Source organism: Cynocephalus volans, chromosome 3 (assembly GCF_027409185.1).
Source record: "Cynocephalus volans isolate mCynVol1 chromosome 3, mCynVol1.pri, whole genome shotgun sequence".
Classification (NCBI taxonomy): Eukaryota; Metazoa; Chordata; class Mammalia; order Dermoptera; family Cynocephalidae; genus Cynocephalus; species Cynocephalus volans.
In genome coordinates, this window is record NC_084462.1 from 183,092,785 (window position 1) to 183,115,121 (window position 22,337).

Consider the following 22,337-nt stretch of genomic DNA (forward strand, 5'->3'; position numbering starts at 1 on the left):
AGCATTTTCATTTACCCCAGCGATTTTAATTGAAGGAACCGTCAGGTAGTAAAGGGGAAATGGAATGGTTCAGCCAGAGGGGAAGTGCTCCAGGACGCACACACTGACCCTTCTATCTGCTTCAGGGGCCAATTCCCTCCCGCCAGCACCTTCTCCCTCTCTGATGGGAGTTCTGATTCCCAGGGTCTAAGTTCCTAGCCCCAGCACTTGCTAGCTGTGATACCTTTGGCACATTACTGCCTCAGTTTCTTGTATAAAATGGGGACTCTAAGGCCAGCCCATGGCTCAATTGGGAGAGCGTGTTGCTAGCACCACCAGGTCAAGGGTTAAGATCCCCTTACGGGTCATCTTAAAAAAAAAAAACAAAATGGGGACTCTACGGACACCTTGTTAGGTCCTGAGGAGGATGAAATGCACTAAGTTGTGTAGTGCAGGGCTGGGGTCTGGGGTGCACCCACAGTGAACAACAGCTGTGGAAGCAGTGGATGTAAGGGTTCCAGTGGGTGCTGAGGCAGTGCTGGGTGCCTGTTCTTCGTATGATCACTAATTTTCAAAGTGTGATCCCCAGCATCAGCATGTCCTGGGAACTTGTCAGAAATACAAGTCCGCAGGCTTCTTCCCAGACTGATGGAACTAGAAATGCTGGGCCCACTAGTCTGTGTCAATGGCCCTCCAGGTGACTCTGATGTGTGATCAAGCTTGAGAGTTGGTGCAGATTAATCATTTTTAAAAAAGGTCCTTCGGTACCACAGCACTGATTCATCCTCTGGAGCTGGAACAAGATGCGTAACAAAACACATGACTCCAGTGTCAGAGGTGAACTCTGAATCTCCCACGATCTGATCTAATACCGACTTCCACTGGTGCTGTGCATCATGCTTCCACACAAACTCCTCCTGGAGCCCAACAACCCTCATACAAGGCAGCTTTTAACCCCACCTTAGAAGAAACTGAGGATCAGAAAGATCTCACAGTATGTGGCATCATTTGTTGGGCACCTACCATGGGTCAGAACTGATGCCAAATGCTGGAGACACAAATGAAAAACAGGGAGGTTTCCACCCTCAAAGGGAAAGACAGATACCCACCCAGAGGTCAGGCCAACACTTCCATGGTACAGCCGGGCTCCCACTAAACTGCAAAGTACTAGATTTCAAGTTCTACCCTTGTGCTTACTGCTTTAGAACCTTTTTTTGCATCTATTCTAGGGGTTTTGGTAATTGTCCTACATGAAGATAAGTATTATGCAGTATTCAGCATTTGATATTAGCCTAACTAGAAGAAGTATCAATTGGCTTTTACGTATTATGTACTTTGCCTTAGAAGTGATCATTTCCTGGGCCGGCCTGTGGCTCACTCGGGAGAGTGCGGTGCTGATAACACCAAGGCCACGGGTTCGGATCCCTTATAGGGATGGCCGGTTTGCTCACTGGCTGAGCGTGGTGCTGACAACACCAAGTCAAGGGTTAAGATCCCCTTACCGGTCATCTTTAAAAAAAAAAAAAAAAAAAAAGTGATCATTTCCTGATAAAATTTTCTACTAGAGCTTATAATTTTGCCTACCCTGTGACTGAATGCTACCTTCTTTCAAGAGCACTTTACAGTTTAAATAATGCTTTGCCATCCCTTCTCTTATTGACTCTCATAATAACTCTAAGTTAAAACTCACATAATTAACACCTCCACTTTCCAAATGAGAGAACAGAGGCTCAGAGAGGCCATAAGGTAGATAAGTGGCAGAATCACGTTTCACACACATTTACTGAATATTAAAATTCTTGAATGAGTACCTAGATCCTGATCACTAACTCCTGTGACATTCAGGGTGTTTATGCTTCAGTTCCTTGGGCTTCCTAAGGATGAACAGCTCAGTGGTATTCTGACTGCACTGCTGCATTCCAAAAGACCTACACAGAAGTGAGCTGAGAGGGGAACACACTGAAAGCAGTCCCAGTATGGGTAGTAGTGATCTCACACACACTTTATTCATGCCGAGAAGTCCACGGTACTTATATAAGTGTACAGTGATGTTCCATGTTCCCATCTAACACAGCTTGCTTAGATTTACAGGCAGACTGATGTTTCATCTCATGTGCATTCCAAGTAAAGCTGGTTAATGACCATGAGCAGGTCCAGGACTTGAACCTTTCAAAAGAGATGCATAATACAGGTATAATTTAGGAAGGAAGAAACAAGTAGAATATAGCTTATTATATAACTATCAACAAATCAGAACATGTAAATGACAATTTCCAATACTATAAAAAAGCATGGAAGATCATTTCTATACAGAACACCCAGCATGTGGAAGGGTTTGTGTAAACGACAGCCCTCATGCAGCTGCTCACCCAAGGGACAAAGGTGAGAGGGGCAGGACACTCCTCTTCCTCAAAGCTCACAGAGCCAGTCCCGGGTTTGTGTAAGACTCAAACGATGAAGTTTCATTGTCATCAGGGAAACATAGTAAAAGGAATGTCCAGCACTAGGGCATACATTTAAAAGGTGCTTTCTAGGGCTGACCCCTTGCTCACTTGGGAGAGTGTGGTGCCGACAACACCGAGTCAAGGATTAAGATCCCCTTACCAATCATCTTTTAATAAATAAATAAATAAATATTAATAAAAGGTGCTTTCTTCTGAAACACATTAAAAAGACATCATTAGGGAATTTCACAGGATAGGATGGTTGCACAGCTAGTTTGCATTTCCCTATTGGTAGCATCAGCTACTCCTAATTTAGTTTTCTTTTCTTTTCTTTTTTTTTGGGCGATTGGAACACTCGACCTTGGTATTGTAATACTGTGTTCTAACCAACTGAGCTAACTCGCCAGCCCCGATTAATCCATTTTTCTATTACTCATGGAAGTTTTACTTGACTCAAATGGGTGAGCAGTTGTTTTTAACATCCAGACTATAAAAAGCAGAAATTTCAGAATTCTCTTTTCTAGCAGGCATGGCAAACTTCATGTCCTGAAGAATTTCTATGGCATCTTATACATTTACTGAACCATGTATCAATTTCAATTCAGAACAATGATTATATCCTGTCCCGAAAAGATCCAAGTTGGTGTTTTCATTCCCTAACCATTTTAAGAAGCAAAAATCTTACCTTTCGAAGCTTTACTTCTTTTATCTAAAATAAAAGGAAAAAACTGGTCATATCAATCCTTTACAAAAACGCCTTTAGTTAATTCATCATCAAAATCAACATTTAGCTGAAGGCTTCATAGCTTAGGTAAAGCAATTACAGGAAGCTTTCAGAAAATAGAAATTTGCTGTAATGTCTCATAGTCAAGAGGTGGTAAAATTTCTACAAAAGATGTCCTAAGAACAGGGAAGAGCTCTTCCGACTTTGCATGGCTCTTCACCCCCCTACCATACCCTAAACTCTAGTCTTTCAGTTTAAAGTTCTCTTCTTTCTTTCCTCTTTTTAATCAATGGTTTAGTAATACTTGACAAGGCCTTATCTCAGCTCTACTGTGAACCACATGGTTATTCCTCTTCTCCAAATTTTATAATGAAAAAATTTCATATATTCCAAACAGCTGAAAACTGTTCCATGACACTATACCCATAAATATTTCAGCCTGCATCTTTTAATAAGAAAGACATCGCCTCTATATTCATAATACCACTGTCACACCTAAGAAAGTCGACAATTCCCTGATATCAAGGTCTTGTTCAAATTTCCCCAATTGTCCTCAAATGCCTTTTATAGCTGACAAGCGCTCCCTCTAGATTCACAAAGCACTACAGGTGGTTCTGATGTTCACACTTAGTTAAGAATCATAGTTCCTATACAACATCAATTTTGATTCTTTTTGAAAATAATTTCTTCCTGAACTCAAACGAATCAAATTAAAAAAACTTACCAGCACTCCTAATTTTATAAACGATGAAGCCCATCAATCCCATTCCTATCCAAATTTCCTGGTAAACTTGGGTATAGTAAGGCTTCATGGGGATCCAAACATTTTTAATAATGCTTTGAAGCATCTGAAAATGAACACAGTGATAAATATTAAGATGGCTATTGTTCTATCTACCTGGTAAGAGATTTTCATTTAAGTCTGACCCTGTTTCTCAGGACTACCCAACAGGGAGCCAAGCTTGTGCCAGACGCATGCCAGAAGCACAGCCTCATGCTCTCCACAGCTCTTCAAGCTCAATCTGCCCCTCAATGTCCCCCTCCCCCAACCCTTGGCCATCCTGGCTCAATCTCCTCTTCCTCAAGTCCTAGAGCTCTCTTACCATGTCCCCCCTCTCCAAGGCTATCCTCCACTAATGCTATGCCTGAAATCACACACCACTCTTCTAACTTTCAAATGGAAAAACTAGTATGTTCCCATCATCACATTAAGAACTGCTGGCATTCTAAGCTAAAAAACAAAAACAAAAAACATGATCAGAGCATAGTTTCTTATGAAACTAACCCAGGCTTGGGTGAACTTTGATCAGCTGTATCTCAGTCTTGAAGTCTATTGCTAAATACAAAACATATGGCATAAGATCATTTCATGAGAACTGCGAATTATGATAGAACTTAATGAATAAAAACAATTATTTAAGTAATTATTGGATTTGATTGGGAAAAGCCATTAAATCCTGAACTTACAGTTGGCTTTTATGTGCAGGTCTCAAAGTAATGCTTTTGATTATTTTTACAATTTACTCCACTACAGACCCAAAATTAAACACCCTTATTTTCATTTTAATAGGCTTCATAATCTTCAGTGCTCTATTAAACTACAGCCACTGAAACAGTTGTCAGGAATGATTAGGTGTGAGCACTCCTCATCTCACTTGGAGACTGCTTTGGCTGCAGTCTGCACCGCTGTCTCACCCTGCCCTGCCCTGCCCACTGCTCTTTTCACATTGCCACTTAGGTTACACAGAATGCGACTTCTCTTTGGTGCTCTATGAGTTTACACATTTCCCAGCTGTGTGTCAGTTTTACAGTGCCTAATCCTTCAAAAGCCCAACCTATTCAAAGGTCAAATGGCTGCCCACAAATTATTGAAACCTGGATTGTGTGGTCATTTATCCATTCACTGAGCATGTCCTAGGCGCCAGACATTGTTGTAGAAGCTGACAAACAAGATAGAACCAGAATATCTAGGAAAAGTGTCCTCGGTAGAGGCAATGTATGTGCCAAGACCCCGAGGTCAGAATGAACTTGAAGAGGTGGGAGGAATAGGAAAAAGGCCACAGTGGCTGTCCAGATTCAAATCCTGGCTGTCATGTACTTATAACTTAAATTGCCTCAGCTTCCTCAACTGTAAAATAAGTATAAAAACAAGGGTAAAAAAAAAATCAAGTGTTGTCTGGTATCATATAGTACGTGCTTGTTAGATAAAATACTATGACTGAACTACAGGAAAGAAGACAGGCCAGGTCATTTAGGGCCTTGGAGGCCACGAGAGTTTAGCTTTTTTTTTTTTTTTAAAAGATGACCGGTAAGGGGATCTTAACCCTTGACTTGGTGTTGTCAGCACCACGCTCAGCCAGTGAGCGAACCGGCCATCCGTATATGGGATCCGAACCCGGGGCCTTGGTGTTATCAGCACCGCACTCTCCCGAGTGAGCCACGGGCCGGCCCAGAGTTTAGCTTTTATTCGAAGAATGTTCCCCAAACTTAACAGCGTTTACTTAATACTTTACATACTTATTTTCTGCCCTACTCCCCACCTGTACAATGTGGGTACTAGGAGAAAGTTGCTCCAGAGCCCACAACATTTAAGCAGGATTGGGCTCACACCAAATCTATGTTACCCAGGTCCATGTTCCTGATTGTGATGAGAGTCTGACCGCAAGGCCTGGCTTCCTGCTCGTCCTCCCTAGGAGAGAACTTATTTAGGCTGAGGAATGGTCCTGAAGGCTGGTCCTCTGAGTGTGACCTTGTAGGATGTGGCTGTGTTCTTCTGAAACTCCTTGCAGATTCGAGGGGACTTAAAAAAGTTAGTGGAAAAGTAGAATTAAAAGATAATATGATTTTTTCCATGAACTTTTTGAAGTACCCCTGTACATCTGCTCTCAAATTTCCTGTCCTCAGACCATACCCAGATGCTCTAACAGAGCATGAGTTTCCAAGAAACCAACAGCTCTGCCTTGAAAAGGTGCCTGAGAGGATCTAAACAGGACCCAGAGGAGGTCTCTGGAAGCCCCAGACTAGAAGAGCTCAGAGGGATGCAGTGGATTCCTCTCCTCCTGAGATCAGCAACGACTGGAAAGGAGCGTTCTAGAGGACCAACGGGGTTGGAAGCCTGGGTTCCAGCACCAGCTATGCCTGCTCTGCTCTCAACTTTGAGCAAGTCCCTGAAGCTGTTTTTTCAGAGGTTTGATTTTTTGTGAGACAGGGATACCTCTACCTGTCCCAGAGAGCTCTCTACGGAATGCAAGGAGGAAACACGAAAGGCCCAGCCTGCTGCCTGGCATGGAGTAAGAATTCAGTAAGCACTCACAGCAGTAATAGAAAGAACTGCTACGAATGCCCACTGATGGCAATACTACTAGGCCAAAGGGATTTTAAGAGAGGAAGAACTTAAAAAGATTCCCTAGCTTAGGTCAGGTAGGGGCTTTAGAGACAGTGAGATCATATGAGAATCAGAAAGAAAAGGGCAAAGTAAACTGAGAGGGTACAAAGGCAGTAAGAAGGGGCCAGAGAAACCTCATTTACCTTGATACTGTGCTCAGGGCTTAGGCGCCCCGGTAATCTCCTCACCAAAAATTACCTTAGGTCCCTGGTAAAGTAGAGACCTGCTATATAGTATATTGCAAATATTTACCTTCTTTTTTCTCCTTTTCCCTTAGCCTTCCTTTTGGCCGAGGTTGCCATATTTGGCTAGACAAAGTGGCATGTTTCCAATATTTAATAAAGTGAGGGCCCCTACTTTTTCCACCTGAGTCCATTCTGTCCAGCCACATGTCCCAGCTCTGTGTGTCAGTTTTACAGCACCAGATCTTTAAAAACCCCATCATATTTGAATATGTGGTCAAATAGGTGTCTACTATATCCGTTTAAGTCTGCAACGTTTTGGCATTTTACCTTAACAGCAAACTACTACCTAACCTTACACCGGAAATAGTAAATGTCTGACCTACTGAGCCCCAGACTGGGATTTACAGTCCGAGTTCCACACAGTTTTGGTTGTCACCATTTGATCTTGTTTTAGCTCCCGTTTCCCCTCTCCCAAGGCCTTGTCATATTACAGTACGACTTGGAGAACAAGCGTGCTGCGGGGAGACTTGAGTTGTAAAGGGGAGAAGGCACTGAATTTGGGGTGAGCCCTCTTGGCTTGGCTTCTAGCTCCATCACTAACTAGCTGCGGAACCTCGCTCAGGTAGCTGAACTCACAACCAAAGCAAGCTCCTTGTCAAAACCGTACGATGGCACAGGTGCACAGGCCGCGGGAAGGCGCAGCGCAGGCCGAGAAGACCCTTCCCGCCGGGGGCTAATCCCCGGACCGCCTCCCTTTACGATTTGAGCGGCCGGGGGCTCGGTCCCAACGTCAGCGGGAGCCTTCCCGCCCGCTCCCCGCCCCCACGGCGGGGGCCAGTCCTGGTCCCCACGGGCTCCGGGCTCACCATCCCGCCCCCACCACGGTCCGGGCCGCCCCGAACCGAGAAGCCAGAGGGCGCCGGGCCCCGCACTCACCTCGGCGAAGGACTAACTGCTTAGGCCGCACCAGAGAACCGCAGCCGCTGACTCCGAAAGGTCACCGAGTGCGCAGGCGCCGCGCGGGGCCCGCCGGGAAGGAGGAAGGAGCCTCAGCGTCCCAAGGCCAGAGCGCCTCCCAGTCCGCGTCTGCGCACCACAGCGCCCCCGGTGGCCGCCACGGTGCGGCAGGCAAGCGGCGGCCCAGGTGGGAGGCCGGCGGGGCCTGGGGCAGGGCCGGGTAGGGCCGGGCTGGGGGCGGTGGGGTGGGGTGCACGGGCGTCGGGGTGCGTCGTGATGCTCACAGAGTGACCGACCGTCCAGACTTTCTCAAGACTGATGGCTTTTTCGGGACGCGAGACTTTCAACGCCGAAACAGGGAAAGTTCTGGACAAACTGGACCGGTTGTTGCCTAAAAAAGTGGAGCCTCCTTACTTGATATGTTAAAGGCGGAGAAGGAAAGCCTCCCACCTCAGGGACGTTTCCCGCCATTCCCCATTGTACTGTCAGCTTTTTCTTTCTGCGTATTTTTATGTGTCTAATCTGGGCATCTTCTCAGCACACGATGTAAAACTTCCACAGGGGCTGCAGACACTGGACCTGACACCATTTTTAAAAATAACCATGCTTAGGGCCAGCCCCGTGGCTCACTCTGGAGAGTGCAGCGCTGGGATCGCCATAGGCCACGGGTTTGGATCCTATATAGGGATGGCCTGTGCGCTCACTGGCTGAGCGTGGTGCTGACAACACCGAGCCAAGGGTTGCGATCCCCTTACCGGACCATGCTTACTCTGTTTAGGGAAGTAAAAAAACACATAGAAAAATTCAGCAGGTGTAAGATTAGCTCCTTATTTATATGCTCTATAGCTCTGTGGTTACAAGCTTGTGCTTGTGCCTGTGTTAGCAAGGAAACCACAGGCTGTCAGCTCTCAGCTCCTTGTGTCAATGAGAAGCAGGATAGCTCTCAGAGACCCCACCTCAGGTAACTACACTTCCTGCCCTTATACCCAGGTGTGTTAAGACCCTTACCCAGAAGCTTCCTTAAAGATATGTTTATGTGGAAAGTTTTATGCTCTGCTGTGACCTCCATATTTCAGCTTCTGCAAATCAGCTGTGCTCACGGTTGCAGAACATCCTGGATGTCACTAAACTGCTAGTTTAAAGTTAGCACAAGTAACGCCATTTTATATGTTTTTTTTAAGAGTAATGGGGGGAGGGGGAAAATGGATGGAAGGTCTCTGCTAAATGCTAACTGCAAAATTAGCTCATGTACTCGAGGCTTGCTTAGTACCAGGGAATGGAAAGTGCTAACCTGCGCAGTCTGCTTCTGTAAAACCAGCTTGCTCAAGATTAGCAGTAGTAGGGCCATCTTAACGTTCTTACCCTTGTGTTCCAAGAGGTCATAAGGAAGGCACCCTGTTCCAGGAAGGGCACGTACTCTCCAAGTACTGAGAAAAAGGGAAGCATACCAGGAGATGGCCAGGTGTTTATCAGTATAAGCCTGAAGGGAAAATTGCCTAAGAGTAGATATGTGCTAGCCAATCAGTTTAAAGGTCGTTTGAGTTAACCAATGAAACCTGCTCACTGCTTTGTCTCCTTGCCGCCAGAAAAACTGCCCCTAAAATGGTATAAAGTAAAGCCCAAAAATCTGTCAGGGTCTCACCTCAGCCTTGTGGTGGGACCCCAATGCGTTGGAATTAATAAATCTCTTGCTGATTGCATTGCTCCTGGTCTTGTGGTCTCTTCGAGGCGAGCCTTCCCGTAACATGTAAGATTAGCTCCTTGGAGCAGTCTTACATTTTTGGGGGCTCGTCCGGGATCCAGCTCGCTCTCCCTAGGGCCAAAGACTAGGGAGCAGAGGATCGCTCGAGCTGCAGGTACTGCGGTTGTCTGTTCGTATGCTGTGTCGGTCTGTGTGTCCTTGTCTGTGATTTGGTTTTAATTTTGTGGGGGCTCTAGGACAGAGCCACCAGTCTGGTTTTTTTTTTTTTTTTGTCTTTTTCCGTGACCGGCACTCAGCCAGGGAGTGCACCGGCCATTCCTATATAGGATCCGAACCCGTGGTGGGAGCGTCACCACGCTCCCAGCGCCGCACTCTCCCGAGTGTGCCACAGGCTCGGCCCCACCAGTCTGGTTTTCTGAGGCTCCAAAGCGGAGCCATCTGTAGTGGTCCAGTGGTGGGGCAGACGTGCCGGCACACTGCAGCCACAGGAATTGTGGAGAACGCTCCAGATTCCTCTGTAAAAGGTGAACAAGTTCGGCTCCACGGGAGATCTCTAGGAGTTCAGCTCCACGGGAGATCTCTAGGCTGGTTGTTGCGCCCATAAAAGGGGCACGTCAGTGGTTTGGTTTTTGTTTGTCTGCTTGTCTGTGTGTAAAAACTAACAATTTTCTGGGGCAACATAGGGCAGTCTGTCTCTACTCCCTTAAATCTAACTTTAAAACACTGGACTGACGTAAAAACTAAAGCTCATAACCTCTCTGTACAGGTTAAAAAAAAAATAAATGGGTAACACTTTGTTCTTCAAAATGGCCAACCTTCCAACTCGGGTGGCCCACCAAAGGCTCCTTTTCTCTGCCACTGATCACGGCGGTCAAAAGAAAAATTTTTGGTCTTAACTCTTTAAGTCATCCCGACCAGGTCCCTTACATTATTGCATGGGAAGACCTGGTCACTGATCCACCTCCGTGGGTCCGGCCTTTTGTCCCCATAACAGGTCCATCTGCGGTGTTTGCCCTCAAAGAAGATAAAAACAAACCTCCTGTTTTACAGGACACTGATCCAGACCTCCTCCTCATGGATCCCCCTCCCCCATACCCACCAGCTCTTCGTCCACAGGTCACTCAGCCATCAGCCCCGCCAATAGGAATGCAGAACTCTGGACCAGCGCAAGGGACTCGCAGTTGGCGTGCTGGTTCTCCAGAAGCTATTCGAACTTTCTCTCTCAGGGCTTACGGCCTCCCTGATGAGGACGGCAACCAGCCCCTGCAGTATTGGCCCTTCTCTTCTTCCGATCTTTACAAATGAAAATACCAGAATCCCTCTTTCTCTGAAAACCCCCAGGGACTCACTAACCTTGTAGAATCTCTTCTCTTTACTCATCAGCCCACTTGGGATGACTGCCAGCAGCTCCTCCAGGTCCTGTTCACCACTGAGGAAAAACAGCGGATCCTCCTGGAAAGCTGAAAAAAAGTTCCAGGACCTGACGGTAAACCCACCCTCCTCCCTGATGTTATAGAAGCCGGGTTTCCGCTGACCTGACCTAACTAGGATTTCAACTCGGCAGAAGGTAGGGAGCACCTGAAGGTTTATCGCCAGGCTCTAATGGCAGGTCTCAAAGGGGCAGCAAAATGCCCCACCAATTTGGCTAAAGTCAGGGAAGTAACCCAGAAACCCAATGAGTCTCCATCAGCATTTCTAGGGAGACTCATGGAGGCGTTCCGTAGGTTTACTCCCTATAATCCCAGTAGCGAAAAACACAGGGAACTGGAAATGTTAAAAAACAAAGCCACTTAGCTGGTTTAAAAAGAGCCAAATAGAAGTTGGATCTTCTTTTGCAGAAGATTAGACAGTTGAGAAATTGGAAGGTAGGTTAGGAGAAACCATTCAGAAGCATAGAGAGACAAAAGAGCAGAGATAATAAACAGCAGGAACGTCCATCATATGTGTGATTAGAGGAATGAGAGGTGGGGCAGAAATATTTGAAGAGACAATGGCTGGCTGAGAATTTTCCAAAAGTGATGGGGGGGGAAAAAGCCAAAGATTCAAAAAGCCCTACAGAAACCAAGAAGATAAGTGAAACCTCATAATAAAACCATAGCAAACTAAAGACAAAGAGAAAATCTTAAAAGTAATTGCGTTCTGTAGAGAAGGTGAAATAAAGACAGTTTTGAACAAACTAAGAATGAGGGAATACCCATCAGTAAATACATAGTAAAAGAAATACTAATGTTCATAATTCAGGCAGAAGGAAAATGAGCTTAGATGGAAGGGTGAGGATGCAGGAAGGAGTAAAGGTCAATGAACATGGTCCTGCTTTGAAGGGAAAAAGTTTAGGATCAAATAAAGCTGCACACAAAACTTGAAAAGCTTGCTATTTTGAAAGGGAGCAGTTCTGCAAGTGTGGTTTGGAGGTTGCCAAGGCCCTTGGTAGTCAAAACTATTTTCATCATAATGGTAAGAAGTTATTTGTCTTTTTCACTAGGATTCTCTGATGAGTGTACAGTGGAGTCTTCAAGAGGCTATATGACTTGTGATGTCACAACAGAGTGAACACAGAAACAGTTGTATTCTATTGTACGTGTTGAGAATACATCTGTCTTCTGTCCAGGCAGATATTAAGAGATCTGTGAAAAGGTAAAAGTGTCACTTTGCACACAAAATTTCTTTTTGGAAAATCTGATGACTTTTCATAAAAGAATACTAATACCAAATGGGTTTATTATTGTTATTATTATTATTTTTAAAAATTTTTTTTTAAAAAGATGACTGGTAAGGGGATCTTAACCCTTGAGTTGGTGTTATCAACACCACACTCACCCAGTGAGCCAACCAGCCATCCATATATGGGATCCGAACCCGTGGCCTTGGTGTTCTCAGCACCACACTCTCCCGAGTGAGCCACGGGCCGGCCCCATTATTGTTATTTTAAAATGAATTAATAAGTAAATAAAATATTGGTTGTAATCCCTAACATATATAACCCACAGAAACAAAAGTTCTTCTATAACTTTTAAGAATGTAAAGGGGTCCTGAGACCAGGACTAGGTTTGAGAACCAGTGCCTTAGAAAAAGAATGTTTTAGGGGCCGGCCTGTGGCTCAGTCGGGAGAGTGCGGTGTTGAGAACACCAAGGCCCCGGGTTCGGATCCCATATAGGGATGGCCGGTTAGCTCGCTGGCTGAGCGTGGTGCTGACAACACCAAGTCAAGGGTTGAGATCCCCTTACCGGTCATCTTTAAAAAAAAAAAAAAAAAGAAAAAGAATGTTTTAGATTTATAATGACTTACACAACTCCTGAGGACAAGAAGCATTTAGGAAAAACTTAAGGAAGAACATCATTGTAAGCTATTTCGAGACAAAGCTTTTAAACTTCAGACTAGACTTGAGATACCTAGACTTTTAAGGTCTTTAGTTTCGAATCCAAAACACTGTAAGGAAAACTCATCTTTAAAAAAACCCCAGCAGATTTATTCAAAGTGTAGATGCTGCATTTTGAGGCCAAGAAGGTCAGAGAAGACATGAAGGTACTCTGAGCATGGCCTCTCTGGCTTTATCGAGGCTGCTGCTTGACGGCATCAACATCATGTGCAATTGCTGTCAGTTGTTTCCCTTTAGATCAGCAGCTCAAGCTGCTCTGTGAATGCAAATATGTAAAACCTACCCCAAATACCAAGGCCCACGAGGCCTTGAAGCAGCCTTTCTGTGCTCTGGCCTAGATGTCTACAAAACTAACCAAGAGTTGGAATCAGCCCAAATGTCCATCATCGGATGAGTGGATATGGAAAATGTGGTATATCTACACAATGGAATCCTACTCAGCTATAAAAACGAATGAAATACTGCCATTTGCAACAACATGGATGGACCTTGAGAGAATTATATTAAGTGAAACAAGTCAGGCACAGAAAGAGAAATACCACGTTCTCACTTATTGGTGGGAGCTAAAAATAAATAAATAAATTCACACACACACACACACACACACACACACACACACACACACACACACAAAAAAACAAAACAAAACCGGGGGGGGGGGGGAAGAAGACATAACAACTACAATTCCTTGAAGTTGATACGACAAGCAAACAGAAAGGACATTGTTGGGTGGGAGGGGGGAGAGGGGGGAGGGAGGGAGGTTTCAGTAATGGGCCACAATATCAACAAAATAAAATTAAGGAAACAAACAAACAAACAAACAAAAACCCAGTCCAATGGCAGGCTGTCCCTTTTAACTCTCAGCTTTGGGCAGGAATGCAAGATGAGCTGGCCCGAGTACAGAACACCAGTAACTACTGGGTCAAATGAAGGGAGCTCGAAGCCATTCCGTCTGTGGCAATACAGGATGTTAACTAGTGTTTAGTCAGGAAGATGGCAATTAAATGAGAACAAATTTCCAAACTGGAGCAGCACCAGTGTCCTTACATTGCGGTTAAAAACTCAAAACTCAAGAGAATTACACAGCAGCTCAAAAAGAACAAGGATAGAAAATGCCTCCCAGAAAAGGTTTGTTTGAAAGGAACCCTCTTCCGAAGAGCACCTTCCACTTAAAAACGTATTCATTGTGACATCAACAAAAGATGATAGCATGTAGGAACAGCCACATACTAGGGGAAAGAAAAGTGAGTTCTGGAGTTGCTTGAAGTGGTTTCAATATATTTTGTGAAATTTAGAATTATGTCCTAGCCTTCACATAACGTATGAAGCTGCAATATTTTCCAGTGAATGCTTAAAGACATATTAACAGGCTCAATGACTTTATGATTGTTTTCTTATTTATTGAAAAACAAGTTATTTTCCCTTCCAACAGTGTATTGGGATGGCTCTTTTCAGAGGCTGTAGTACTTGGAAAAGGCAGAATATGAGGCCCAGAGCTCACAATACAAGTTACTGACGGGGCCAAGAGTTGGAGGCAGGACTCCCGGCTTAGTATAGCACAACTCTACCTAGTAAGACTTCTCTCTACACGGTTCTCAAGCTGACCTCTTATTTGCCACTCCGGGGCATTTCCCAGTGCTTAGCTGATGGGGCCTCCCGCTGTCGTGCAGCGCCAGGCTCTGCACACCTTGTGTACTCACTCGCACGGCTCTTTCCTGCGCTCTCACACGCTGCACACGCACTGGGCACGGAGCACATGCCCGTGGGCAGGCAGTCCCGTCCCTCTTCTGGTTTTCCCTGCCACCTGCCTTCCTTTGCATACTTCTGATGGATGTCACAGCCCCTTCTTTTAGGGAGTTTCCTAGGGTCCTGTCCTCACTCTTCTAGAAGTGGGTCTGGCACATTTTGGCCGCTCTCAGGGTTTTAGCCACCATCCATTTGCGGACAGCCTCCCCACCCGTACCTGTCGCCCACCCCTGTTTTGGTCCCGCTGTGAGTAGGGCGCTTCCCCCACCCCCTCAACATAGGTTTAGGAAGGAAGATAACTCAGCCCCAAAGACCTTCCTCCAGGTCCTCAGCTCAACTCTGCCTCAGGCCTTCGCTCGTGGACCACCTTCCCTGTCACCCTCTCTCCAGTCCTCCTGCGCCCGGCTCATTCCTGGTTATCCTTCAGGCGTCCACATGGGACCGTTTTTCTCCCATCCCTTCCCTTTTCCCTTCGCCCCCACATGACGTGCCAGGACACTGCAGTTTGGCTGCCAGGAGCGCACCCCCGCATATCAAACGCAAATCTTTTCCCCGGCTTGCCGTCCTCCCTCTGGCTCGACCTGCGCTGGGCCAGGCATGCAGCAGGGCCTCTATAAACGCCCGCCCCACGTCCGCCCAGAGCGCCTGGGCCTCACACTGAGGGTGAGTCAAGGCCAAGTACCACACACCGATGCCTTCTGCGGCTGCGCGGGGCAGGCGCGGCAGGCTCCCGGCGGGCCTTGCGGGGCAGGGCAGGGCGGGGCCGGCGGCACGAGGCCAGGCCACGTGGCCCACGTGGCCCACGTGATCCGAGGTCCGCCCCCCCCCCCCTCGCGTGGCGCGTTCTGATTGGAGGGCGTGGCGGGGGCGGAGTTGTGGAACGGCAGTCTACGTGCTGCTCGTGCTTGTGGTTCGGCGCCGGCGGTTGAAGCTGCGGCCGGTGCCCGGCCTTCGAGCATGCTGCGCAAACTCACCCTCGATCAGATCAACGACTGGTTCACCATCGGCAAGGCCGTCACCGATGTGGAGCTGCTGGGCTCGCCGCCCGCCTTCCCGGCCGAGGCGGCCAGGGAGGAGGCGCTGCGCGTGGGTGCAGCCCCTACCTCCGACCCGGCCCCGGCACCGGCCCCGGCGCTCGGGAGGTAGGACTCAGGTGCGGCCGGTCCGGCGGGCGGCGGGTGAGGCCTGGGCGACACTGGGGCCAGCGCAGACACCGCGGCCCTTGGGAGAGGGTCTGGTGACTGCTCACTGCCCCGGAGTCAGCTGGGCCCCACACGGGGCCCGTCCCCACCCCCGAGCGGGTCACCTCTTCAGGTGCTTGTCTCGTGTTTCTCTGCGGGGAGCCGAGCCCGTCTGGAGTGGCGTTCAGCTGTTACATGTCGTGAATACTTCCTCTGTTTTGAAGCAGTGTTAGGTTTTTAGGAGAGTTAATTAGAGGGTACAGAGAGTTCCCGTGTAGCCCTCCCCTCCCGCAGCCTCCCCTGGTATCATCGACTGAGTGCGGTGCGTTTGTTCCAGCTGGTGAGCCGGATTGGTGCGTCACCATCAAAGTCCACAGCTCACGCTGGGGTTCTCTCTTGGCGTGTGTGTTTCTTGGGTTTGGACAGATGCACAATGACATGCGTCCGCCGTTGAAGTATCACACGGAGTAGTTTTACTGCCCTAAAAATCCTCTGTGCTGTGCCTGTTGCCCAACCCAACGCCCACGAAGCTGCGACGTTGACACTGGGTTGCGGTGAGGATGAAATGAGGTGTTTAATTACAAGGCCAAATAACTGGAGCAGAGGCAACTAATGCTCCTCTAAAGATTACAAACAAGGATTTTTAAAGGGAAAGCTTGTGGGTCAGGGTTGGGGCTGGGTGAGGACCCTGTGGATGTTTCTGATTGGCCGAATCTCAGAAGACAAAGGAAGAGCTTTGTGTTCCTGTCTTGTCAGTCTTCTGGCTCCAGTGTGGTGTCCTTATAGTGTACAGTTGGTCAGTATTTCCATCTGGTGGGCAAACTTGGTCTCATTCCCTGCAGAAGCATCTCAAGGACACATGTCAAGATAGTGTCTTTGATCCTTGGAGTCAAGTGGCTCCCTCCTTATTGCTTAGGCTGTAATCATGTGTACTCAGCTAAGCTCCTTATTGCTTAGGCTACATCCTGTGTTTCTTTGTACTCCCTTCCTTGATTACTAGTCTTATAACTCAGCTCCCTGGTTGTTAGTTGGAGAGCCCAGTTCCCATATTTTAACATACTTCACATTTGGGGAACCAAGGCCACAGCTAGCTTTCAGTAAATTTTTGAGGGGCTTTATTGAAAAGGGGATACCTGCTTGGTTCCATGCCTGTTCATTGTGCCCTTCCCCCACCACCTGGAAACCACTGATAGTTTTACTGTCTCCATAGTTTTGCCTTTCCTATACTGTCATGTAATTGGAATCAAGCAGTATGCAGCTTTTTCAGATTGACTTCGTTCACTTAGTAATATGTATTTGAGGTTCCTTTGTCTTTTCAGGGTTTGATAGCTCCTTTTTTTGTTTTTTTTTTGGTGGATGGCAGGTACAGGAGTCCAGACCTTTTGACTTTGGTGTTATAACACTATGCTCTAACCAACTGAGCCAACTGGGCAACCTTCTCATTTCTTTTTATCACTGATTAATATTCCATTGCCTGGATGTACCACAGTTTGTCTACCCGTCTACTGAAGGACATCTTGGCTGCTTCTGAGTTTTGGCAATTATGAATAAAGCTGCAGTAAACATCTGTGTGCAGATTTTTGTGTGGACATAAGTTTTCAACTCATTTGGGTAAATAACAAGGAGCGTGAATGCTGGGTCTCCGTTCAGTTTCATAACCCTCCTCTCATTATTCTTTGACTTACATGGCTGCTGTCACTTATTCTGTTCATGTGATTTTGGTGGAAATAAAGCAAGAGGACACTCTTTTTAGAAAGAAAGATGGAGACCTGGTAAGTAGAAACATCTTGCTCTAGGCAGCCAGCGTGGGAAGTACCCCTAGCTTGGAGTATCTCCATCACTAGAGTTCATCACCCCAAGTTCAACACTCTTTACAGGTGAGAGAGTGGTTTTTGTTTTTTAATTTTTTGAAAGTTACTCTTGTTTGTTGGTTGCGTCTGATTTGATGGATAGGCCTAGAGAATGGGTCAAGTTTTCGTGAATTGGTTCAAGACTGTAGAGCCCTTTCAAGTGCAGCCATGCCATCTCTGGTAAATTTGTTTCTTGGAGGCATACAGGGGACAAAGAAACCCCTTGTGTTTTGTCTACATTTTTGCACACTTTATTTCCTTGAACTACTCTGGTTAATGATTCTGTAGGCCACTTCCCCTACTTAATACTCCACTACTTACCGCTTAGATTTAACAGGCTGAATGGCATTGCTTTTAAATAACTAACGTGATACTGCGTGAATTATCTTTGACTTTGTCAGAGACTAAAAGTGTAGATTTAAGTGTCATTTTAACTACAAGGACCAGTTTTTAAAATTTCCTGTCCTTCACAGACTGAGGCTTTTGTAAAATCAATAAAAATGAGTTTTCAGGGCAATGAAATGGAAAAAACCAACAAAATGCAAGCCTCATTTTTTAAATTATTAGGTTCACTATATGTAAAATTACTTTGTAAAACTGCCATAAATGTTTTAATTTCTGTACTTAACTAGTGACAGACAGGCAAACAGTGTTGGTCTGTAAGCCAGCTTAGATGACATTCCTCTGGAAGTGCCTTCCTGGGCTCTAAACACATGTATATCCAGTGACAGAGCTTCTAGCACATAATATGCACTCAACTAAATATAGCTATATTATTTAATCCTCACAAAAACTTTGAGGTTGATGGCATTATCAGTTAATCAACTATAATGATTTTGTAAATGAAGAAATAGGCTTGTGGATTGGCCGGTTGCTCAGTTAGTTAGAGTGTGGCGTTATAACACCAAGGTCAAGGGTTTAGATTCCCATATTGGCCAGCCACCAAAAAAAAAAAAAAAAAAAAAAAAAAGGAAAAAAGAAATAGGCTTGGGTGGTAAAGTGACTTGCCCAACTTTCTGTAGCAAATTATAGTGATAGGCAGAATGACTCCTCAAAGATATCCACTGGAACCAGTGGATAGGTATGTTACATGGCAAAAGGGGTTTTGTAGATGTTAAGGTTACAGACTTTATGGTAGGGAGATTACCTAGATTACTTAAGTGGGCCCAGTCTAATCACATGAACCCTTAAAAGCAGAACTTTCTCCCGACTGGAGTCATTGTTGCTAAAGGGATTTATATGGAAAGCATGAGAAGGAATGGGAGCAGCTAGGAGCAAAGACTGGATTGGCTGACAGCCATTAAGGAAATGGGTACCTCAGTCCTACAATTGCAAGGAACTGAGTTTGGCCAACAATGTGAATGAGCTACCAGTAGGGAATGCAGCCCTTGTGAACACCTTGATTTTGGCCATGTGAGACCCAGATGAGTCCACCTGCACTTGTGAGGTAGTAGATATGTGTTGTTTTAAACTGCTAAATTTGTGGTAATTTGTTGTGACAGCAGTGTACTAATGTAACGCTGACCCATGAAGGCTGGCACACAGCAAATGCCCAGAAACTTGTTGAATGATGTTTTCCCAGTAAGGCAGAGTTTTGAGTGAGGTTTTGATGTCAATGACAAAACATTCGACATAGGAGAAGGAAGGCTTTTATATCGCAGTCAAATGTATTTGTTAGGGATAGTGACTCTATGGTAAGATTCACTTGTGTTGAGTCACTAGAGTCCAGTCTGTGAGAGTGTTGTTACATTGGTTTAATGAGTAGTGACCACCAGCATTAAGAAAAGAGAAATAGAAAATACAAGACTGTATCATAGGTAGTTCAGATAGGAATTGTTCTGTGAGGTGGTCGTGAGAGTATGCGGTGAGCATGGAGTCACAGTGTGAGTTTATTTCTCACTGAGAAAAGCATCGCTCGGGTTGCTGTGGTGAGGAGTTAGCGCGCTGCAGGTTGGGAGGGGTTGGTGTGTGTGTGTGTGTGTGGGACCAGGTGAATGGCTTGTAAACTATTTTTCTAATGACTTTATGGGTTTCCCATTTCTCCTTTTCCACATGGTATTGTATTTTACTCTTGTGCTAATTGTGGATTTTGCTCTCTTTTTTCCTTACCTTCCTTTGAGCGTTCTCCTGCAGGGTTGTCAGTGCCAGCTTTCCTTCGGGCTGCAGTCTGTGATCCTCAGGTTGTGCCTGGGATCCTTGCTTCCCTCCCATTGTCCTTCTGCCAGTGTTTCTCTGTGTTCTCTGCGGAGGCTTTCCTGTCTCCACAGCTCACAATAACCCCTGGCTCTGATATTCTTGCTTCGTTGTCACTTTTGTGTCTTTGACTCTTCACCACCTTAAAGTGTGCTTTGTCCCAGAGGAGGCTGCACCATAGAAAGGTTTCAGATTTCTGTGACCTGGCAATTCCTCTCACCCAGTTCCCACTTTTTAAATTTCAGTTTTACCTACTGGTATGTGTTGCTGTAAGCTGAGTGCCTACTGGGTTGGGCACTGTTAGGAGACACAGGTAGTACAAGCAGTCTCAGTCCTGACACAGGGAAGTTTCTTTTTATATTTGAGGAAGGCAAGGACCAGAGAAGTTGAGAAGGTTACCTTGTCCCAGTTCACGTATATATTATATTGTGGAATGGATGTGTTTGATTCCAAAGCATGTTACCTTTTTCTAGTTGCCTTTTGGTATTTAGGCTTCACTTAGACATTAGTGTATGCTTCTGTTACCCTCCAAGATTTCCTATTTTCTATTCACCCGCAAAGTCCGTGTCTTTTAAAAAATCTTTTTGTCGGTTTAACGGATTTATTAGGTAATTTTCTCATTGATTAAGAAAGTATTGGAGGGCCGGCCCGTGGCTCACTCGGTAGAGTGCGGTGCTGATAACACCAAAGCCCCGGGTTCGGATCCCATATACGGATGGCCGGTTCGCTCACTGGCTGAGCGTGGTGCTGACAACACCAAGTCAAGGGTTAAGATCCCCTTACCGGTCATCTTTAAAAAAAAAAAAAAAAAAAAAAAAAAAAAAAAAGAAAGTATTGGAGTATCTATTTGGTATCTATTGTGTGCAGCTGGAGTAGAGGGACTGAAGGGATAATAGATGAGGTAAGAGGGTAACAGGGAGATCAAGAGTGGTCTCCTAAGTCACAGCGAGGACTTTGCTGCTTCATCAGAGGAGCCACTGGAGATGGCTTTGGGGTTTTGAGCAGAGCTGTGGCATGATGTGACTTCTGGCTCAAACAGGATCACTGCTTTGTTGAATGGGTTGAAGGGGAGCCAAGGGCAGAAACAGGGATGTTAGGGAAAAGCCTATTGATATCATCTGTGATGGTTAATTTTATGTGTCAACTTGGCTAGGCCATAGTGCCCACATATTTGGTCAAATGGTATTCTGGATGTTTCTGTGAAGGTTGAGACTAACATTTAAGTTGGTGGACTTTGAGTAAAGCATAACCCTACATTATATGGGTGGGTCTCATCCAATCAGTTGAAGACCTAACTCCAGGAGGCTGCCTTTGGATTTGGACTGCAGCTCTTCCCTGGGTCTCCAGCCTGCTGGCCCACCTTGTGGGTTTTGGACTTGCATCTCTACAGTCGTGTGGACTAATTCCTTAAAGTAAATCTCTGTCCACATTCTGTTGGTTCTCTTTCTCTGGAGAACACTAATATCCCATGCAAGCAAGAGATAGGATGGTGGCTTAGGCCAGAATGGTAGCAGGTGGGTGGTAAGCAATGGTGGAATTGGGAATACATCCTTAATAGAGGCAAGGACTTTGTGGCTGTACTAGGTACAGGATATGAGTGGGGACCAATCACAGGTGACACTAGGTTTCTGGTTGAGCAGCTGGAAGGTGTTGCCTTCAACTGAGGAAAGCAAGACTGCAGGAGGAACTGGTTTGTGGGGAAATACAAGGAATTTGATTTTGAACATGTTAATTTTGAACTACCTGTTAGACAGCAATCAGTGTAGGCAGTCTGAAGTTGAGGAAAGAAGTCTGGCTGGAGCTGGACAGTTGAGAGTTTAAGGCTTTGAGATCAATGAGGTGAAATCAGACTCCAGGTGCTAGGCCCTAGTGGGTGGGTGTAGAGAGAGAAGAGGTCCAAGGGCCCAAGCTTTGGGTGCTTGAATGTTTTAGGTCGACAAGATGAAATGAGCAAAGGAGACTGGGAAGGAGCAGCTGCAAGGGTCGGAGGAAAAGCAGGTGAGTGAGCCCACTTAAATAGTACCCTGCATGTGCGTCTCTTAGTACTTTTGTGGGAATTATCTTATGTGTTGTTTTCCCCACATAAGAACTTATCAAGGATACAGATTATCACTGAATCTCCACTTAGTGCAGAACCTGACACATAGTAGGAACTCAGATATTTGTTTGAATGAATGAACCACCTTAGCAGGTCCCAGTAATTGAGTACTTGCTTACAATATGCCAGGTTCTTATTGTAGACAGGATGAGAGTTGCTCCCTCATCTACTCCTAGCTTGATTGAATCATAAAATTTGCCTTACTCCTCTGGCTGTAGCTGATTTTCCTAATAGGTGTGTGTGAATATCCTGGCAACTTTACTATAAAATATTTCCAGAATAAGAGTGCTTCTCACAGTTTATACTGTCACCACCATAGACCAAACCACTGTCATCTCTTGCCTGGATTATTGCAAAAGCCTTCTGTTTTTGGTGTCCTGGCTTCTCATTCTTGCCCTCTGGCAACCTAGTCTACTACCTAGTAGAATGCATGGCCTGAGGTTGATGCTCAACTAATATTTGTTGGAGGAACAAGTTCTTGAGTAAACACTCACACCTAGGGCTCTTTGGGCACAT

The 22,337-nt window shown here is 45.8% G+C and overlaps 2 protein-coding genes across 2 annotated transcripts in view; one reads left to right on the plus strand and one right to left on the minus strand.

Moving 5' to 3' along the window:
• Positions 1 to 1,960: 1,960 nt before the first annotated feature.
• ATP5MJ (ATP synthase membrane subunit j) lies at positions 1,961 to 7,739 on the minus strand. The gene is made up of 4 exons (XM_063091855.1): positions 7,654 to 7,739; positions 3,872 to 3,995; positions 3,109 to 3,132; positions 1,961 to 2,145 (listed from the first exon to the last, which is right to left on the minus strand). The coding sequence occupies exons 2-4, from the start codon at positions 3,993 to 3,995 to the stop codon at positions 2,114 to 2,116; spliced, it is 180 nt and encodes a 59-aa protein (XP_062947925.1). The 5' UTR covers positions 7,654 to 7,739; the 3' UTR covers positions 1,961 to 2,113.
• Positions 7,740 to 15,456: 7,717 nt separating this feature from the next.
• TDRD9 (tudor domain containing 9) overlaps positions 15,457 to 22,337 on the plus strand; it is a 97,948-nt gene continuing 91,067 nt past the window's right edge. Inside the window, exon 1 of the mRNA XM_063091606.1 lies at positions 15,457 to 15,641. Within this exon, the coding sequence (XP_062947676.1) occupies positions 15,457 to 15,641 (185 nt within the window). The remainder of the gene's footprint in view (positions 15,642 to 22,337) is intronic.